Here is an 18,028-nt window from a genome sequence, read left to right on the forward strand (position 1 = left end):
CTGTGTGTAGGAAGTAGTACACACAAGATGAAGGTCGTGCTTATGACTAGGTTATGCATCGCCAGTTAGTGAAGGCGTGTAGCTCAAAAGGGTGCTATGGACGGGGCTTTACTAGTGAAGGTAGTGGTGCTTACTGCCTGCTTCAGTTAGTAACTCTGACTAGTGCCCCGATTACTACCTCCAGTTATTAAGTACCTCGTTTATACTGGAACAGGTAACCTCTCAGTGTTCCGTTAGTGAAGGCCGCAACCTTTTGTCTAAGAGTGAGATTCACTTAAACGCGGTTCAGTAAGAAAAACAACGGTTATGTTCGAATGTTGCAAGCTCAACTGAAAGTAATTTTTCTTTGCAGAATTTGATGGACGGCGACAGTGCATCCGTGTTTGCTAGGATAGCCTGCGTAATTATATATCCGTAAGTACCAACTTTATATTGGTGCATTTATTTTTTACAAGTAGTTCCCTGGCGACCACTTTTTCCTTAGCAACCATTCTGACACAAGTATAGGCCAGGGTATGGATGTATTTCTTCATCAAAATTATCTCATCAAGGCAGAAAATACTAGCGATATTTTCTGTTTAATTATTGGCCCCGTGACGTCAGAAAACTGCCAGTCGGCTCATGGTGCAAATTTCATTAGGCTATTTTGTACCTCCGTTATTCCTGATCGCTCTCCGAAGCAAAAACACTACAGTGCTGCATGAGCCTGGCCTAATCTTCAGGGAAACATTTTTATGGAAGTTGTGAAGCAGGTCCTTTTATACAAAAAAGGGAGTTAAAAATTGTAATCCAAATAAAGTGTCTGAGATAAACTGCCGTTCAAGGAAATGAATATTTTATTACTCTGTCTTCGAACGGTGAGTTTTTCCCGTAAAAATAGAAATGTAATTTTTCATTACTTGTGGGTTCTACATTACCTGTTACAGTTATTTAATATGGTTTACAGCCTCTGTGGAGACGCCCTCAAGAAAACTGAACCATCAAAGTGGGAGTTGCCTTTACTGCGACGAGGAGCACGGTGCAACAATCTTGTGGAAAGTTTGCTGGCAGAGATAAAGTCCAGGCAAGTGCAGAATATTTAACCAAAACACAGTTCTGGCAATTCATACGGCAGTAAATGGCTAAATGCGATGACTGCATTTCAGGAACACTTGGCACTGTGTACACCTGCGAATAAAACTGCCGCGCAATTTTTAGCGTCGTGCCTAGTAGAAACTTGTCTCGTGTAAAACTTGTAAAGAAACGCGTTTAAAGCACACAAAGCAGTGAGCTCAAAGTATGCGATCCGCAATTGTGATAGGCTATCCTCGCGTAGAGAGCATTGGTTCTGACAGCCTCCGTGTTCCAATTGGCAACAGCCGGTTTTCCGTCATTCGGCCTCTTTTGACTGCGTGTACACGCACGAGACACAGTCTGAAGATTGAAAAGAAGGTTTCGTCCACCCCGAGTTGCCGGTGCGTCTCTAGCTACTACAGCCAAGCATAATTAAGGCGCCATTGAATTCATACAAATACATCAGACTGGAATAGATCCCCCCCGCCCCCCCTTAGCCTAGCAAACGGTTGATTGTGGGCTTTAAGGTGCCGAAGCCACACCGTGCAATAAGGCGGGCTGTAGTGGAGGGCTCCGAATTAACTACCACCACCTCGGGATCTCTAACAGGCGCCGACGTCTCGACACACGGGCGTTTTCGCTTTTCGTTTCCATTAGAAAAACAGCCATCACGGCCGGCATAGAACCCGCCTCAATAGGCCCACCAGCAGAGACTAGCAAAAATGGCGTCCGACGCTTGTACACACGGTCGTGGGTTCGGTTTTCCCTACGGGTAGGGGGTCTACCAGATCCCTGCCCACTTTGTGAAACGGCGACATAGGAGGATTCACAGGCTGCAAAGGGCCTGGTCGAGGAGACGTAGGATGCCTGTAACGCTGACCCTGAGGACAGCTGGCCACATATTTCTGCGTTGATTTCTGCATACGATGCCAGTAAAAGCGTTGCCGAAGCCGATGTGGCAAGCGGGAAAGGCCAAGGTGACCTGATGTGACGTCGTCGTGCATTGCGCAGAGAACCAAATGTCGGAGCGTGGCGGGGACGATAAGAAGGAGGCGTCGCCATCCACCGAGTAATTCCTTTTAAACAGAATATAGTCGCGGAGAACAAAGGGTGTCAAAATTTTGTTCTCCACGGTTGCGAAAAACCTACGCAGCATTGCATCTTTCCGTTGTTCTACCTGAAAGCGTGGGGTGCCCGGGAATTCTGGTGACCCGGAAGCCAGACAGTTATCGAAGGTGTTGTCGCTCGAAGTGCCCGTAGAGGCAACCGGGACAAGCAGTACTCATCAGTATGGAGGTACCAACTCTTGTAAGAGACTGTGAAGTCGTACTCTTGAAAGCATAAGGTCCATCGAGCTAGGCGACAGAGAGGGCCACACGATCCGACAAGCCAGCATAACGAATGGTGGTCAGTGACTAAAGTAAAGGGTCGTCCATACAGATAGCAGCGAAACTTTGAACAGCGAACACAGCGGTGAGTTTCCCCAGTTTCGTTATAGTGTACCTGCGCTCGGCTTTGGAGAGAGTGCGGCTCGCAGAAGCAACGACGTGCTTTGACCCTTAATGTAACTGGACGAAGACAGCTCCAGTGTCCACACCACTCGCATCAGAGTGGAGCTGGGTAGATGCCGCGAGATCGAAGAGCACAAAATTTGGCCAGAAGTTAACAAAAATTTAAGCCGCTGAAAGGAAGAGTCACAGTCCGACGGCTAAGAAAAGGGCTGTCTTTACGGAGTAAAGACGTTAGGGGATGGGAAATTGCTGCGAAGCCTTTAATGAATCTTCAGAAGAAGCGCAGTCCCAGGAAACTCCTCAGCTCTTTCAGAGATTGTGGCGCTTGCAAATGACGCACGGCGAAGATCTTCTTGGGATTAGGCCTCATCTCTTCCTTATCCACGAGGAATCTTTGTGCTAGCGTTTGATGCTCCACAAATGATTGTTTTTTCTAATTCTGCACCAATACCGCTTCCTCGATGCGGTCCAGAACGATGGTAAACCTTTTGTGGTGCTCTTCAAATAATATCAGGAAAATAGTGACGTCGTGAAGACAGCACATGCACAGGTCCCATTTTAACGCACGCAGAATAGTGTCCAAAAAGCGTTCAAATGTAGCGGGTGCATTATAAAACTCAAAAGGCGTCACATCGAACTCAAAGAGCCCATCAGGTGCAACAAACACTGTCTTCTGTTTGTGGGTTGGATGCACTGCAATTTGCCACTATCTACACCGGAGGTCGACCGAAGAAAAGTACGACGCAGTATGTAAGCAGTCGACGGCGTCGTCAATATGCGGAAGAAGATATACGTCTTTAAGGATGATGGTCTTTCTTGGGCTACTTGAACGGGTAAATTTTGGTCTGTCTGTCTGTCACTTCATTCAGCTAGGCGGCTAAAATGGAACATGCTGCGTAATAGTCTTATATACCCACAGGCAAATCTAGACTTTTAAGTCCGCTGTAATGTTCATACCTGTCAACATTGTTGAACAAGAACAAAACATTACGCAAATATAAGACAGAAAGTCAATATACAAGGGATATTTGCAGTGTTCTCTTATGAATGTTTGAATTTTACGATAGCAAATAAAATACCATGTCAACTCCAGAAAAAATATAACTCTGTCGTCTGCTGTAGCCCGGGCCACTATAGAGTCTGGCGGCATTTAAAAGAAATCAAATGGCAACAGTTACGAAAGATTCTACTAGATAAGCTCCACGTTCTGTTTGAAACACACTTGAAGTAAAAAAAATGTGGTTTTATAAACGTTGAAGTAGGGCGCCTCGATTCACGCGCGTCTCCGCCTTATGGCAGCTCTCGCATAGAGGCACCCGGCCTGGAGCAATAGAACGCGGTAAATTTAAATTGACTTGAGCAAACATCTAGCGTGTTTATCTTGGGAGGAGTGCGACGGGAGAGAAACAGCATGAGAGGTGAGCGAAAAGGGGAAGGGAAGAATGTACTTGGCAAATGTTGATGAAAGACTCTCGTCTTTCGTCGACATTTGCTACGAAAGGGGCAGATACGCGGCCGAATTTTTAGTGGTTGTGGTCAGCACTAAACATATGTTCAAGATAGTTATATTCTTTGGTTCTTCTTCCGTTTCCTTCGCTAAGCTAAAGAGGACGTTTGTGACAAGCGTATTCCTCATTTTTAAAGATTTATTCATATTTCTTTTTAGCTCCATGGCCAGGGTCCCTGATTATAGTTTGTCAACCATGTTTTGTGTTCTGCAGTCTCACTCATCAAGCCTATGTCGTCCGTAAATCGCAAATGCCTCAAGTATTCCCCGTTTAACCTGAACCCTATTTTTTCGCACTCGAGCTTTTAAATACCCCCTCCAGACATGCGGTAAATGGTTTTGGCGAGATGTTATTTCCCTGTTGTACTCCCTTTCGGTTCGAAAATTTATCGATTTATTTTTGGAGGCTTACCCTGCCGTGCATTTCTGATATATGTTTTTTAGAAGTCTCATGTAGGTCTCCTCTATTCCCTGGTCTTCTACTGCTTCTAGTGGCTCCGCCAAGTACGGATGAGTACGTTTTATCATAGTCTATAAATGTCATGTAAAGGGGTTTAGGGCCTTCTACGGATTTGTGTATCACTTGATTGACAACATGAATGTGAGACAAGGTTTAGTACCATTTCGTAATCCCAGCCTGCTCTCTGGGTTGTTGGAAATCCAGGCTGTCACCTGTGTGGCCATCTATAACTTTGGTAAACAGCTTGTAAAAAACTGAGCGTAAGCTGATGGGTCAGTAAATATAAGGTCCCTGGGATCTCCTTTCTTGTTCATCAGAATAATCTTGGCGTGTTTGCAGGCTATGAACACTTTTTGAGTCTTCAAGGTTTAAGGAAAATCGAGCGCTACAAACGAGGACAGAAAAAGCGAGGAACGACAAGACAGATGCGCATCTGTCTTGTCGTTTTTCGTTTTTTTGTCCTCGTTTGTAGCGCTAGATTTTCCATAAGCAATGAACCAACTAGCCCAACAGCCTATTCTACTGGAGTCTTCAAGGATTTCGAAAATAGTAGAGCAAGCGCAAGCTTTTCCAGTACAATATCTACTCACTCCTTCAGAAGATACGCAGTTACGCCGTCATTTCCTGCAGCATTTCCTCTTTTCGTGCGTTTGAGAGCCTTTCATACCTCCCGTTTACTTACTAATGGGGCATCGCAAGTTGAGCTTCTACTGTCAATAGTTTTTCTTGATCTAACGTCTCTGGCATACAGCATGGGGTAGAATCGTTCTGCTACGTTTATGATTTCGTCCAAGGTGTGCTTAATATGTTACTCTGCTCGCCTCTGGGAGCGTACAGCATGTCTTCGCCAATGGCTAGTTTTCTCGTAGTTGCTTTCAAGCTTCCCCTTACTTGCAGCGCTTCCTCGATCGATGGGATGTTATATGTGCAAATATCGTTTGTTTTACATCTGTTAACCAGTTTATACAGCTCGGTTAACTAAATTTCATCTGCCGTAGTTGAAGCCTTCATGTTTTTAGGTTTGAAAATTAGTTCCTTCGTTTTATTAGTTCTTCAGTTTGTTCCCTCACGTTGCTTCTCCGACAGCTGCTGCTGATTCACTGATTGCCGATTTTAGGTTTCCATTTACCCTGTCTACACAGACCTCATTCTGCTAGTCTAGAAGAACGGATTTCTTTTGGAGAGTTATTTTAAACTCCTGAGATCTCACTCTTACTGACGCCGTGCGGGGTTTCTTAGTTTTCACGTGTTTCCTCCTTTCCCTTTTCAGATTCAGCTTTAGCTTGCATCTAACCATCCTGTGATCGCTGCTCCGAATATTACCTAGCACCTCTACGTCTTGCACAATACCTGGCTTGCCACTTAAAATGAACTTAATTTGGCGTCTTGTTGTGCCACCGGGACTTTTCCACGTACATTTTGTATTCTTTCGTTGGTAAAGCAAGGTTTTCATCATGCTCAGGTTGTTTCTGTCTACAAACCCCACAACTGTATCTCATCGACTATTGCGATTGTATATACCGAATTTTCCCACGTACCTTTCTCCTATTTGCTTTTTACCGACTTTTGTAGTAAAGTCTCCCATCACAATTTTGAACTGCGTTGCCGTTTTCATTGCTGATTCGACGTCTTCGTAGGAGCTGCCTGCGGCTTCATCATCATAGCTGGTTGTTGGCGCATAGGACTGTACTCTGTTTTGCCTGTATCGCTTGTCTGGCTTGCTCACAACGGTTGCGACTTTCTCGCTAATGCTGAAAAGCTCCTCCACGTTTCCTGCAATTTTCCTCTGGATTAAAATTCCACCCTTCTTCTCTCTTCTCTTGGGGTCCACTGTAGCACAGAATATGCGCTCAACGAAGTCTTCTCCGGTCCTTCGAACTTCGCGAAACCCTATAATATCCCACTTAATGTCTGAGAGCTCCCCTAGTTGTACAGCTAAGTTTCCCAAGACAAAGTCCATGCGCTGAACGTTTCCAGGGTCAGGTTTCATTGGCGGCCTGTCTTCTGCACCCAGATAATCTTAGCATCCTCTGCTGTATCGCTGTTCTGACCACCGCCGTGGAAAGGTGCTCTACAGCTCCTGAGGACTGAGGGCCGAGAGTTGAGTTGGTTAGTCATGAGAGGTGGCGACCAACTACTTCACCAGGCTGGCCAGGTCGTTCTCGGGTGCGGGAGTGGTGTCCCCAAGAGCCTTCATGGCTTGGTTGAACCTTCCTAGAGTAAGAGTAGCCTCCTAGGTTTTCGGGATGATGACACTTTCGTAGCAAGCAGCATTCCATACTTGCATGACAAGGTTGCATGCCATACTGGCTCAGAGAGCCAGACAAAAAAGGGAGAGCGGGAGTGGTAGATGTGTTCCGCGAACGACGTTTCTGTGCACGCCCGCAGTGATACTGAGCCAGCGATTGTCGGTTTTGCTTTTTATACGCGCGGTTCTGAAAGCAATTAGCTGAGATGCTGGCTTATCGATGAGAGGTTAACTGACGTCTAGCCGTTGTAAAAGTAAACCACTGGTATGCTGAAGTGTATACCTACGAAAACATGGTAATTGAAGCTCAGCCGGCCAAAGAGGCCGCTGAAGGTGTACTAGAATCCTTCCAATCCCTTTTAGCGCTACTCTATCTCAAAAAAGTGTTTATTGAACGCTCCCATAACAACGCTGACCTTTTGGCAGGGCTGTGGAAAGGTTAGGCAACCCTGTTCTCTAAGTACAGACATATTGGGACAATGGCAAATGTTCAATAACTCTAGTTACGTAATTTTTACATAAATACCGATTACATATGTAAGTAGCGCTTGCTCGTGTGGTCACAGCAAGTGGTTGTGCCTTTTTGTGTACACAGGGGTTTTCTAGTCATAATTCTATTGATGCTACTAGTGTCCCCCAGGGCTCGGCATCCTATTCCTATAACCTGGCATCGAGACGGCGTTTCTGACGTAGCGCTGAATTTAATTAGAGTTTTTTTACCTTCGTCACTTGGTGTCGGATTCTGCGTAAGGTCTTTCTTAACTTTTACAACAATTTTCGACCCTTCCCTAGTAGTTTCTGTTTTTATTTCAAACTAAACCCGGCCGGCTGGGCCCATTAGGAATGCAGTTTCTGCGGTTTGTTTATCTCGTCTTTCGATGGGCGTTGTTATTCGGATTTTTCTTGTATCTGAGCGCCTGTCCTATGCATCGGAAGTGTTTTTAACCTATTTTTACTGTTTAAATAACCAACCGGGTATATTACCTGCTTTTTCTTGGATTTGCGGCAGCGGCTTCTTCGATTAAGGCTACTGCGACTGTGGTTGATTACATTTAGGCTTTTGGCTGCAACTTTACAAAAATTGCACCAACACGCCGATTTAACTTCCCATACTATCGGAGCAACACCGCGATAACGCGAGTAATGCCTTTAAGGGGCCCTATATCACGGAAGGTAGCTGGGTTTGTTTTACTTTTTTTACTTGCCTTATCACTTACCTCGACGCGGCCACCACCACGCTGCAAAAAGAGAACGCTTATATCTTTCAATACATTCGTGCTAGGTGGTTCAAATTTCGTATAAAGGTGCTCTAGAGTGTTATGAAAGAGGAGTGCGTTGAACGTGTAGTCGTTGAATACGCAAAAAATATCGAGATCGAGGGGGTTTCGAGTTAAGCGAAATGCCGAAAATTTGGGGCCAGGTTTATCTCGGTCGATATTAGGAAGTTTTCGTTACATCGACCACACACTCCTCAGTAAACCTCAGTACTGCGTGCATTCTATGCATAGCCCAGCGAAACTACATAAGAAACAGGACAACCTTGTTTGTGCTCTTGCAAGGGGTGAGTCCGGTCGTGTTCCGACATATTAAAATAAAAAAACGTGATCTGCCACGCACATGTGGCGCCACCCGTGGACGCCACTTTGACGCTCTAGTTGTCATTCCCACAGTTGCCTGGCATGTTGGATAAGAGACCACCACAACTGCCTGTAGAGGACTTTGCCTTGTGTCTTCTCTGCCAACATTTCTAGGTATCCGTAGACCCCAAGAAACGTTTCGAGATAAAGGGGTGAAATACACAGCGCCTAGCGAATGCGAATTCCCGGGGAGAAAAATTTTGGACTTAACCAACATTGCGAGATTTGTGAGTTGCGAGTTAACAAAGGTTTACTCTCTCTCTCTCTTTATATATATATATATATATAAAGTTATATACAATATATATATTCGTTACAATATATATATATATATATATATATATATATATATATATATATATATATATATATATATATATATATATATATATATATATATATATATATATATATATATATATAAAGAGAAAGAGAGTGTGTCACAATGGGAAATGATAGGCTCCTTGAAAGAAGCCGGCAGTAAAGGTAGGAGCCAAAAATTCTTAGGAAAGCAAAGGAAAAAACGTGGTAGGTGATTTATTTTTCTTTAAACAGGCAAGTTTTCTTGAGAAATGGAATGAAAGTGGAGATAAACATGCCCGCTGGGGGCGATCCGAACCCCCGACCTCCAGAATGCGCGTCTGGTGCGTGTAAGGGTTTTAGAAGCAGTGGTGGACATTTTGAGGTCGCATTTCTAGGCTGCTAGAACACAAGACAAATTGTGTAATGTCACTTTATCACAGCGATCCTGCAATCATGCTGATAATGTTTTTTTTTTATTTCAGGAAAGGTACATTGAGACGAGTTAGAGCCTTCCTTCTCAGTGTGCTCCAAGTTTTGTGGATCGACGTAATGCGCATCTTATTGGGAACCGTGGCCTACTTTGCATGTGTCTTCGCAAGAATTCCGGCGCTCGAGTAAGTTCTGTAGAGAGAAATTAGGATAATTTGACATGGTGAATTTGTGGTCTGCACGAAAAAGAGATGCGCTACTTGCGCATTACTTGGTCATTACTAATAACTCTGACTTCATCAAGATAGTTCAGTTAAAGGTGCTCATGAATACAAAAATGGCTAGAGCATTCACCCGAACGCAATTTGCATTAGGGTACAATACAAAACCGCGGGAACACACCGCTGATCGAGTGGTTGGCTGCGGCTGCTCCCCAAGCGCATTCGCATGAATTTCCACTGCGCGAGCAAGTGATTGTGCTGCTTCATTAATTACTACATCAAGAGTACTACAGAGATGAAGTGCACATACAACTGCGAGTATGAACTAGACGGCGCAGCCCAGCCCGAGATATGGTTCTCCTACCAAGAGAGACAAACCCTCCGCTAAAGTCTCTACATTATTTCTGGACCAGGCAAGCCGCTCTCGGCATTCCCAACGCACCCTGGTGTTCTGCAGCAACTGTACATCATCTTCCTTGGTAGCGCTGGAGGAGGACGCTTCACATAATGGACAGTTTTTTTTGCTTTTGGCGCAGCTCGTGCTCTCGCGGGAATAATTTAAGCCAATTTACTCCATGTCCGTGTATTTAGCAATAATAACGTCTATGTCATGCATAGATGATACACTTCTTGTAACGCTAATGTCAAGTCTTTGCTTGATGTACATGATTTGAAACCGCATCGAACCAGTAGCCAAGGGCTGCCTTTGTTCAGCACTACTGCGACTCTGTGAAAGGTCCTCCGGAAGCGTCAGCCTATGGCGTTTAGTAGGCTATAGAGCTACGGATGATCACCTGGTGTTAAAAAATGAACAATTAGTATAGTAAATGTAAATACTACCTATTGTGGCAATTTTGATGTTCATGAGTCTAACAAGTGCACATGAGTCTACAGCAGGGAGTAACGGCGTGTTCACGCTTATTTTAAACTGTTGCTCTATACGAAAGAGGCATGTAGGCCAGTCAAGCTAATTCATGCACCTGCTTTTTTCTTCAGCTACTCCCGCCTTTGATAATGAGCCCAAAGTTTCTATACAAAGGCCCCACATAACAACGCGTATATAGCGGGTACCGGTGTCCTGTGTAGACAAGGAACGCGCATTGGCTGCTGGAATTGCCTCAGCAATGCCTGCTTATTTATTTATTTATTTATTTGATCGCCTTCCCATTTGCTGGCTTGCTTACTCCGAAGGTTTATGTCCACCCTTTATGCAACCCCCTGACGATTTCAAGAGCATGCCAAATGCCCCTCGCTTTCGTGTTTCAAGGAGATAAACATTGTGCAGCCATATACAAAATAAAATTGTTGTACGAGGCATGCTATTGCCATAAGCCATTTCAGCCCACGTGAAATTTTTCTTGTAGCCATTTTGTCTGATGACCCCGCAGGTACACGGTGAACGCCTGCGGCAATGATAACATGCGTGCGGCGTCCTTGCTTCTGGCCCTGACTTGCACGGGAGAGTTTCTGGTGTCTGTTTACAACATCGACCTGGCTCAGGTTATGGTGTGTAGGGCACGCTCAATGCTTCAGGGTGTGATCTACCACAAGGTACAAATTCTTTGCAAAATATTTTCACCTGTCAACCAACATAGCTTCACTGTATTTTGTTGGGGACCACATGCGCCGCATTTAATTCTCCTGCTACCATATATGAATGATCTTTCTTACCGGAACAAGTTTTAGGTTAATTCGTCGTCAAATGTCAAAGCAATGCTGTTAACTAGCTGTCTACACGGCCTAGACAGTGATACTGATATGGTTGATTCATCGTACCTTTTTTTGTTATTAGTGCACGACTAAGCCTCCATGCTTTTAACTCGAAGAATTAGAGCGACATTTGACCGAAGTAGCAAGTTTGTTTCACGTAATACTGCGACTTTGCGGAATCCCTTTCAGTGTTTAATCGTAAAGGAGGGGCGGCTATTGCTGAGAATTTACTAATTACACAACAAAGCTCCCTTTTGATTTTCCTCACAACCATTAAAGCGGCTACTGTTGGCGTCACATTTAGCGGGAAGCGAGCGAATCAACGGTGCAATTTAGAGGCCACTGAATACAAGGTAACTACTTAATAAAGGATCTCTGCAACACTTCCTACAAACGCTTTAACCCTTTTCTTCGCGTCTTGAAGCACTGCGAAAGCTATAGGTATCGCCAGCACGGAGTGATTTGCTCGTCAGCTGATTTGCTCGTCGCAGCAGATACGACTTCCGATTCTTTTCTATTTTTGCACTTTCTTCTTAAAGTCGATATCGAATGCCTTCTTTGCTGCGACTGAAGGAAGGCCGACCAACAGTGTCTACACTGATGTAATGACATAATTCGGGTGGTCTAAGAACGTCAAGACAGGGAAAGAGAAATGTCTTTTCAGCAAGTTCCTGAGTTATCTGACTGGCATCCAGCAGCAATATTTTACAAATGTACTTTACTTTGCGGCACCCTAAACTAAGTACTGGATGTGTTTGTTGACTACATCCTGTAAGCTTTTAGTATGTCCAAAAAGTTTTGCTGTTTTGTCCGTTGTGTGGGGTCATTTGTACTTTCCCAGCTTCCACATTTTTTACTGCTCCGCACCAATAAGCACACGTTGTTTTTCATAGCGGTTTTATTATACGGTTTGTCGTTTCCCCGAAGAAAAGTTGATGACGAATAAATGTTTTCTTTTTTTTCATTTCATTTCCTTTCTTTTAGTGGAAGTACTGATGTCAGGGCACCCGTCCGGTGAAAGAGAGTAGAGGATCATTTTAAAATCCCGTTTGCGTTGGCAGCCACGTGCGTCCAATCAATCTTCACACGCTTCCACTCGTACACTCCCTCAACCATCCTTTCGGGACTTAAAAAGGACGAAGTGCTGGCAGATGATCCTGTTACTCACTTCATCACTTCACCAGCTATTTACTGAAAAGATGATTCTTACGGGTGGGCGAGCCGCACAGTGAATATCAAAAAACACTTTCCCAAAGTTTGCAAACGATGGATGGTGATAGGCCCATTCGGTGCTTTTTTGCATAGTGGGCAAGTAGCTGCTCGTTTAAAATAGACTCAATATGGTTAAAATTATCAGGTACAGTTCAGAGGTTTGTACCGCACAGAAAGCACTTGCAAGGAACACAATATGTAACACGCACGCAGTGCTGTACAAGGGTCTCACAATTATTTGGCCAAGCAATGAGGCGTCGACGTATCCAAAACCGCCGTATTCATCGTAGGACACGTTGTTGCATAATCTATTGAACCGGGTTACACAACACTATTTCTAGGTTGTTCCTCATATGTTTATGCTTAGAGATAACACAGCAAAAACCCAAACTCTCGCTTTTAACATCATTAACAGGAGCATGGTCACGGTGTTTCTGGCGGGATTTTTGCCGCTTTCCGTGGCTATTATGGGAAAAATTCACATTGCTAGAGGCACTCACCTTTGCGTTTTTGCCATTTTGTGCCTCATTTTAGAGATGCTGCAGGTATATATTTGTGTTGTGGGTGAGGCAATTTCTTCACCAAGTCCAACTTGCATTTGTTTCAGAGTCCCATAAGGGTATACGAATGAAAGCTACTTTCAGCAAAAGTTTTATCTCAAAATTTTTGTCCATAGAACATTGGGACAGAACTATATGAGCGGAATTTTAACAAGACCGGCTACGATAGTTTAAAGGGGCTACTTTTTCGGACCACAGGAGTCATAGGAGAGCGCGCCATCATCGCTGGTACACCGTCGATACGGCGTGCGTCCTTTGTGCTCTCCGGTGTAACTGATAATGCACCGCCAAAGGCAGCGTGGAGTAGGGCTGCGACCTTTAACCCAGTTGTCCAAAGGCCGAGTGCACGCACAATACCTGCCGTAGAAGGATGCCGGATGAACGGCTTGCAAGGTGATGGAGGCCGTGCAGCAGAAACACACGAATGACGCCAAGCTTCCTTTCTGGCTTCAAAATTCTACGAGTGTGTGCGAATTTTGACTCAAAAAGATGGAAGAAGGCTTTACATTGTTGCGCACGAATGACCTTCCAGAATCTTTTTCTAGGGCCTGAACTTGGGATGTAATTTCAAATTACTCGATGTCCATTCCTTTTTACCCGCCGCACTGGCTCGGGGGCTAAGGCGTTGCGCTGCTGAGCACGAGGTCGCGGGTTCTATTCCCGGCCACGGCGGCCGCTTTTCTGATGGAGGCGAAAAGCAAAAACGCCCGTGTGTACGAGATTTCGGCGCATGTTAAAGATCCCCAGGTGGTCAAAATTAATCCGAAGCAGCCTCCACTACGGCTCGCCTCATGGCGTGCGTTGCGTCAGCGCGTTAAACCCAAGAATCCGTCAATCAATCCATTTCTTTTGGCGCCTAGCTGACCAGATCCTGGTGACCGGTATCCGAATACCTACTACGTCTGTGGTCGTTCACATCGGGAGTACACGACAAGCACACAAATTATAACATCAGTGTTCTCGAAGTATGACGTGCATTTTGTTATGTTGGCCTGAATAAACAACCTACTATCGATATTTTATGGCATTTCCCGTGCATCAGGATGTCAGACAGCATCGTTGTGTACAAAAAACCTTGATAATAGGGGTAGTGATATTGTGGTACTGTTGCAAAAGATTTTACGGGTGTTGCCACGCATTCTTGTGATTTGGCTGCACTAGCAACGTAATCGCACTACCGTAATGACTAAAGGGGCCTCCATGTGTAAATTTGGTGGCACCGATAAGGTGATATATATATATATATATATATATATATATATATATATATATATATATATATATATATATATATATATATATATATATATCCCTCGTCCCGTACGTCTCTGTTCTACAAAATGCATTACGAGGGTTCTGGCTTCAGCAGTCTGAAATGCCTTTGGCTATCCCCGACTTCCGACCACGTCTTACGTGCGGCCGCTGGAAAAAGACGTTCTACGTCTTCCCGCGGTGGTCGAGGGGCGGCGCTAGTTGACCGGGCTCTGAGCAGTCGTAAATACAAAACCCCGCGGTATAGTCGAGAGGGGAGTCGCCGCGGAACTAGCTCAATGGTAGAGCACCGCACGCGTTATGCGGAGGTTGTGGGTTCGATTCCCGCTTCCGGAAAAAACGGCGCATTTTTTCTCGACTTGAATTTTCAAAATATTTCTTCCTGCAATAAAAAAAAAGGCAATCATACCTCATTCGGCACTATAAAACACTGTTAAAACGCCAAACAGCACTGGCAATAAGGACTGCAACTTTGATATATATATATATATATATATATATATATATATATATATATATATATATATATATATATATATATATATATATATATATATATATATATATATATATATATATATATATATATATATATACATATATTTATATATATATATATATATATATATATATATATATATATATATAGAAAAGACTTTATTGAACGTTCGCCTGCAAGAGGGACGAGCAAAAACCTAAGGCTCCGCGGAGCCATCCCGTCTCTCGACGCTGCCTAGGGCGTCCTCGAAGCATTGCCTCGCAGGCGTCCGCCGGTTCGGCACACGAGGGGCCTTCGGGGATGTCCCCTCTAGCCCTCCGTCAGCGCCTCCCCGCGCTTCTGCCTGGCGAGAGCCGCCTCAAGCTGCTGGACGGCTTGCAGCTGCTCCGTCAGGTCCGACCATGCAACCGCTCGTGCGATGGGATGCTGCAGCCGCCCCTGTGGCGCGGCCGCTTCCGTTGGGTAGCGAGAACAGTCCCATAGGATGTGGGTCAGAGTTGCTCTGGCACTCGCGCACACACTGCACACGTCACTTTCATTAATGTCCGGGCACACGTGGCGCGCGAACGCCGCCGTGATTACCGATCTGGTCTGCAACTGCCGGAAGAGCACTGCCAGCGCCCTCGTCAGTCCCGGGTGGGGTTGCGGGATAGTCCGACGTTTGAGCCGATACCAGCGCAGGACCTCGGCATACTCGACGAGGGGCTCCTGCTGTTCGATGCCCTGGCAACCGTCATCGCCTTGCGGTTCTCCGTCCCTCGGGGCCGCTGAGCCGGGGGGGATCACGGTGGTGCTGGAGGGGGGCGGGGCACCGGGCGGCGTAGTCCCAAACTATATCCCGTAGGGGCCCAAGCCGACCACACCCCCTAAGCAGGGGCGCAGCCAATGAGGTTAAAAAAATTCAATTTTTTAACCTCCTTGGACGCAGCACCGTGACGTCTCTACCTATATGTGCGCGACTTCATGCGAGGTGGATTTTTTCTTTTTCCCCCTCCCCTCGTTTCGGCTGCTTTGCGGGCGGCCGATGGTTTCGCTTCGTGGGCGGGGCTGGCCTGCTGCGCTGGGGAAGCTGACACACATGTGATAGAATTTAACCTTTTGTACCTGAGCCCCTGATCTTTCCGCGCTCTTCTTGCGCGCCTGCAAGCTGACGCTGACCTCCGATCGTGTTCCTAGATAAGCGCTCGGCTCGGTGCTCGAAGTGCGCGCGCGCAGATGGACGCTTTCACGTACATGTGGCAATTATACAAGTCCCGGAAAGCAAACACTCTCATAAAAATGAAGACAAAAATTTGTTTTGATCTTTTGTGATCGCGCTGCTTCGCGGCGGCCGATGGTTTCCTCCTAGCACAAGCCTGGCGTACGCGCTGGGAAGATGAAGCTCGCTCCCCGCGCTCTCTTGTACGCCGTCAGTAGCCCGTCTCCCATGCTGTTCCTAGTTACCGTATTTACCCGATTCTAACGCGTCCCCGATTCTAACGCGCACCCGATTTTCCTGGCAAAAAAAAAAAACCCGAAAAAACTTGCACCTCCGATTGTAACGCACACGGGACTTTGTGACCCAGACAAACGAATGCGACAGAAGCGGGCGATTTTTTATTTCCCGAAGTAATCTCACTCATCTCCCTCCTCGTCGCTCTCCGCTGACCACAACATCTCGGCCTCGGTGCCTTCAAGCGCGTTCGCGATGGCACATTTATGAACGAACGTTCAACCATGGTCGATGGGATCGTGGCCCACGCCTCGCACGCCCATCCCGAGAGCTTCTCCAGAGGTGCACCCTTCAGCGGACCGCTCGTTTTGAACGCGTGGGAGCCGCTGCTGCCATTGCTGTTATCAAGCGCGCAAGTGAAACGATTTGACGATTTGTGTGAACGCTGATAGAAAAACCTAGGTGCCTAGGCTTGCTGCGTCCGAAAAATCGTTGCTAAAACCTTTGGCGCCATCTTGAGATGGAGATGGCGATGGGTGGGACGAAATTTCCGCTGTTTCGGCAGTTTCGGTTTTGTATCCGATTCTAACGCGCATGCGATTTTTCGGCCTATTTTTTCGGAAAAAAAGTGCGCGTTAGAATCGGGTAAATACGGTAAGCTAGCGCTCGGCGCATTGCTCAAAGTTCGCGCGCGGACGGATGCTTTTGCACGTACATATTGTAGCGATGAGCTCCAGTAAGGAGAGTAAAAGCGTTTATTAACAGGGCGAACTTGTGCCGGCAAACACTGGCGATCCACAAGCAAGCTAGAGCAAGCGAGCTTGGACTTCTTTCTCCTCCGTCCACCAGTCAGCACATACCCATTACTAGGAACAGCCCCGTTAGCCGGTCGGGGATTGCTCCCACAATAAAGTCGCGGCATTGCTCCCCCCTCCAAGTTGGCATCGGCCCGATGCCAGGGTAGCAAAACCCAAAATAGGCACGTAGATGTGTGCAGTGATGGGCGAGAGTCAGGGTACGGAAGCTCGCATAGCATCATGCTTCGGGTTCGCAAGACCGGGTGTAGTACGGCTTGATGCGTACCACATGGACAGCTTCTGGATCGGACCTCCGTCGTGAAGAACGGGCTGTTGTGTCCTCGGGTACGACCTCGTAGGTAACGTCGGACAGACGGCGAAGAACGCGGTAAGGCCCAAAGTATCGGCGAAGCAGCTTCTCCGAAAGTCCTCTGCGGCGAATCGGCGTCCACACCCACACAAGGTCGCCTGGTCGATAGTCGACGTTACGGCGTCCCTTGTTGTATTTCTCGGCGTCGATTTCTTGTTGATGTCGAATGCGAACGCGGGCTAGCTGGCTTCTTCCTCCGCCCATTGGGTAAAAGCCTCGGCATCAGTGCTGGTCACGTCGGTTGAATCGACAGGCAACATTGCATGTAAGGTTGTCGTTACAGAGCGTCCGTAAACAAGTTCAAACGCTGCACGTCGCGTTGTTTCTTGCATAGCAGTGTTGTAGGCAAACGTTGCGTAGGGAAGAATTTCGTCCCAGTTTTTGTGCTGCAGGTCCACGTACATGGATAGCATGTCAGTTAGGGTTCTATTAAGGCGTTCGGTAAGGCCGTTGGTTTGAGGGTGGTAGGCAGTGGATTTCCGGTGAGTGCTATTGGTTAGCTTGAAGACGTCCTGTAGGAAGGTGGCAGTAAAAGCGGTGCCCCTGTCTGTTATTACAATCGTCGGCGCGCCGTGGCGTAGAACAATGTGTTCAACGAAGAATTTGGCGACTTCAGAAGCGGTGCCGTTGGGAAGGGCCTTGGTCTCAGCACAACGCGTCAAGTAATCAGTGGCTATTACGATCCACTTGTTCCCCGACGCCGATGTTGGAAAAGGCCCAAGGAGATCCATCCCAACCTGCCGGAACGGCGCGTCGGGAGGATCCACTGGATGAAGGAATCCCGGTGGCCTGACGGGAGGCTTCTTG

At 46.3% G+C, this 18,028-nt stretch overlaps 2 protein-coding genes across 2 annotated transcripts in view; both read left to right on the top strand.

Annotated features, from left to right (window-relative positions):
* The window catches only part of LOC144159867 (uncharacterized), a 45,314-nt gene extending 39,479 nt beyond the window's left edge, over nucleotides 1–5,835 (top strand). Inside the window, exons 6-8 of the mRNA XM_077691529.1 lie at nucleotides 353–414; nucleotides 947–1,063; nucleotides 5,802–5,835. Coding sequence (XP_077547655.1) covers nucleotides 353–414; nucleotides 947–1,063; nucleotides 5,802–5,835 — 213 coding nt within the window. The remainder of the gene's footprint in view (nucleotides 1–352; nucleotides 415–946; nucleotides 1,064–5,801) is intronic.
* Nucleotides 5,836–9,204: 3,369 nt separating this feature from the next.
* The window catches only part of LOC144158624 (multidrug resistance protein mrp-7-like), a 97,563-nt gene continuing 88,739 nt past the window's right edge, over nucleotides 9,205–18,028 (top strand). The window contains exons 1-2 of the mRNA XM_077689642.1: nucleotides 9,205–9,333; nucleotides 10,758–10,920. Of these exons, the coding sequence (XP_077545768.1) occupies nucleotides 9,269–9,333; nucleotides 10,758–10,920 (228 nt within the window). The 5' untranslated portion in view covers nucleotides 9,205–9,268. The remainder of the gene's footprint in view (nucleotides 9,334–10,757; nucleotides 10,921–18,028) is intronic.

Source organism: Haemaphysalis longicornis, unplaced genomic scaffold (assembly GCF_048455015.1).
Source record: "Haemaphysalis longicornis isolate Haplotype H1 unplaced genomic scaffold, Haemaphysalis longicornis Haplotype H1 scaffold_10, whole genome shotgun sequence".
NCBI lineage: Eukaryota > Metazoa > Arthropoda > Arachnida > Ixodida > Ixodidae > Haemaphysalis > Haemaphysalis longicornis.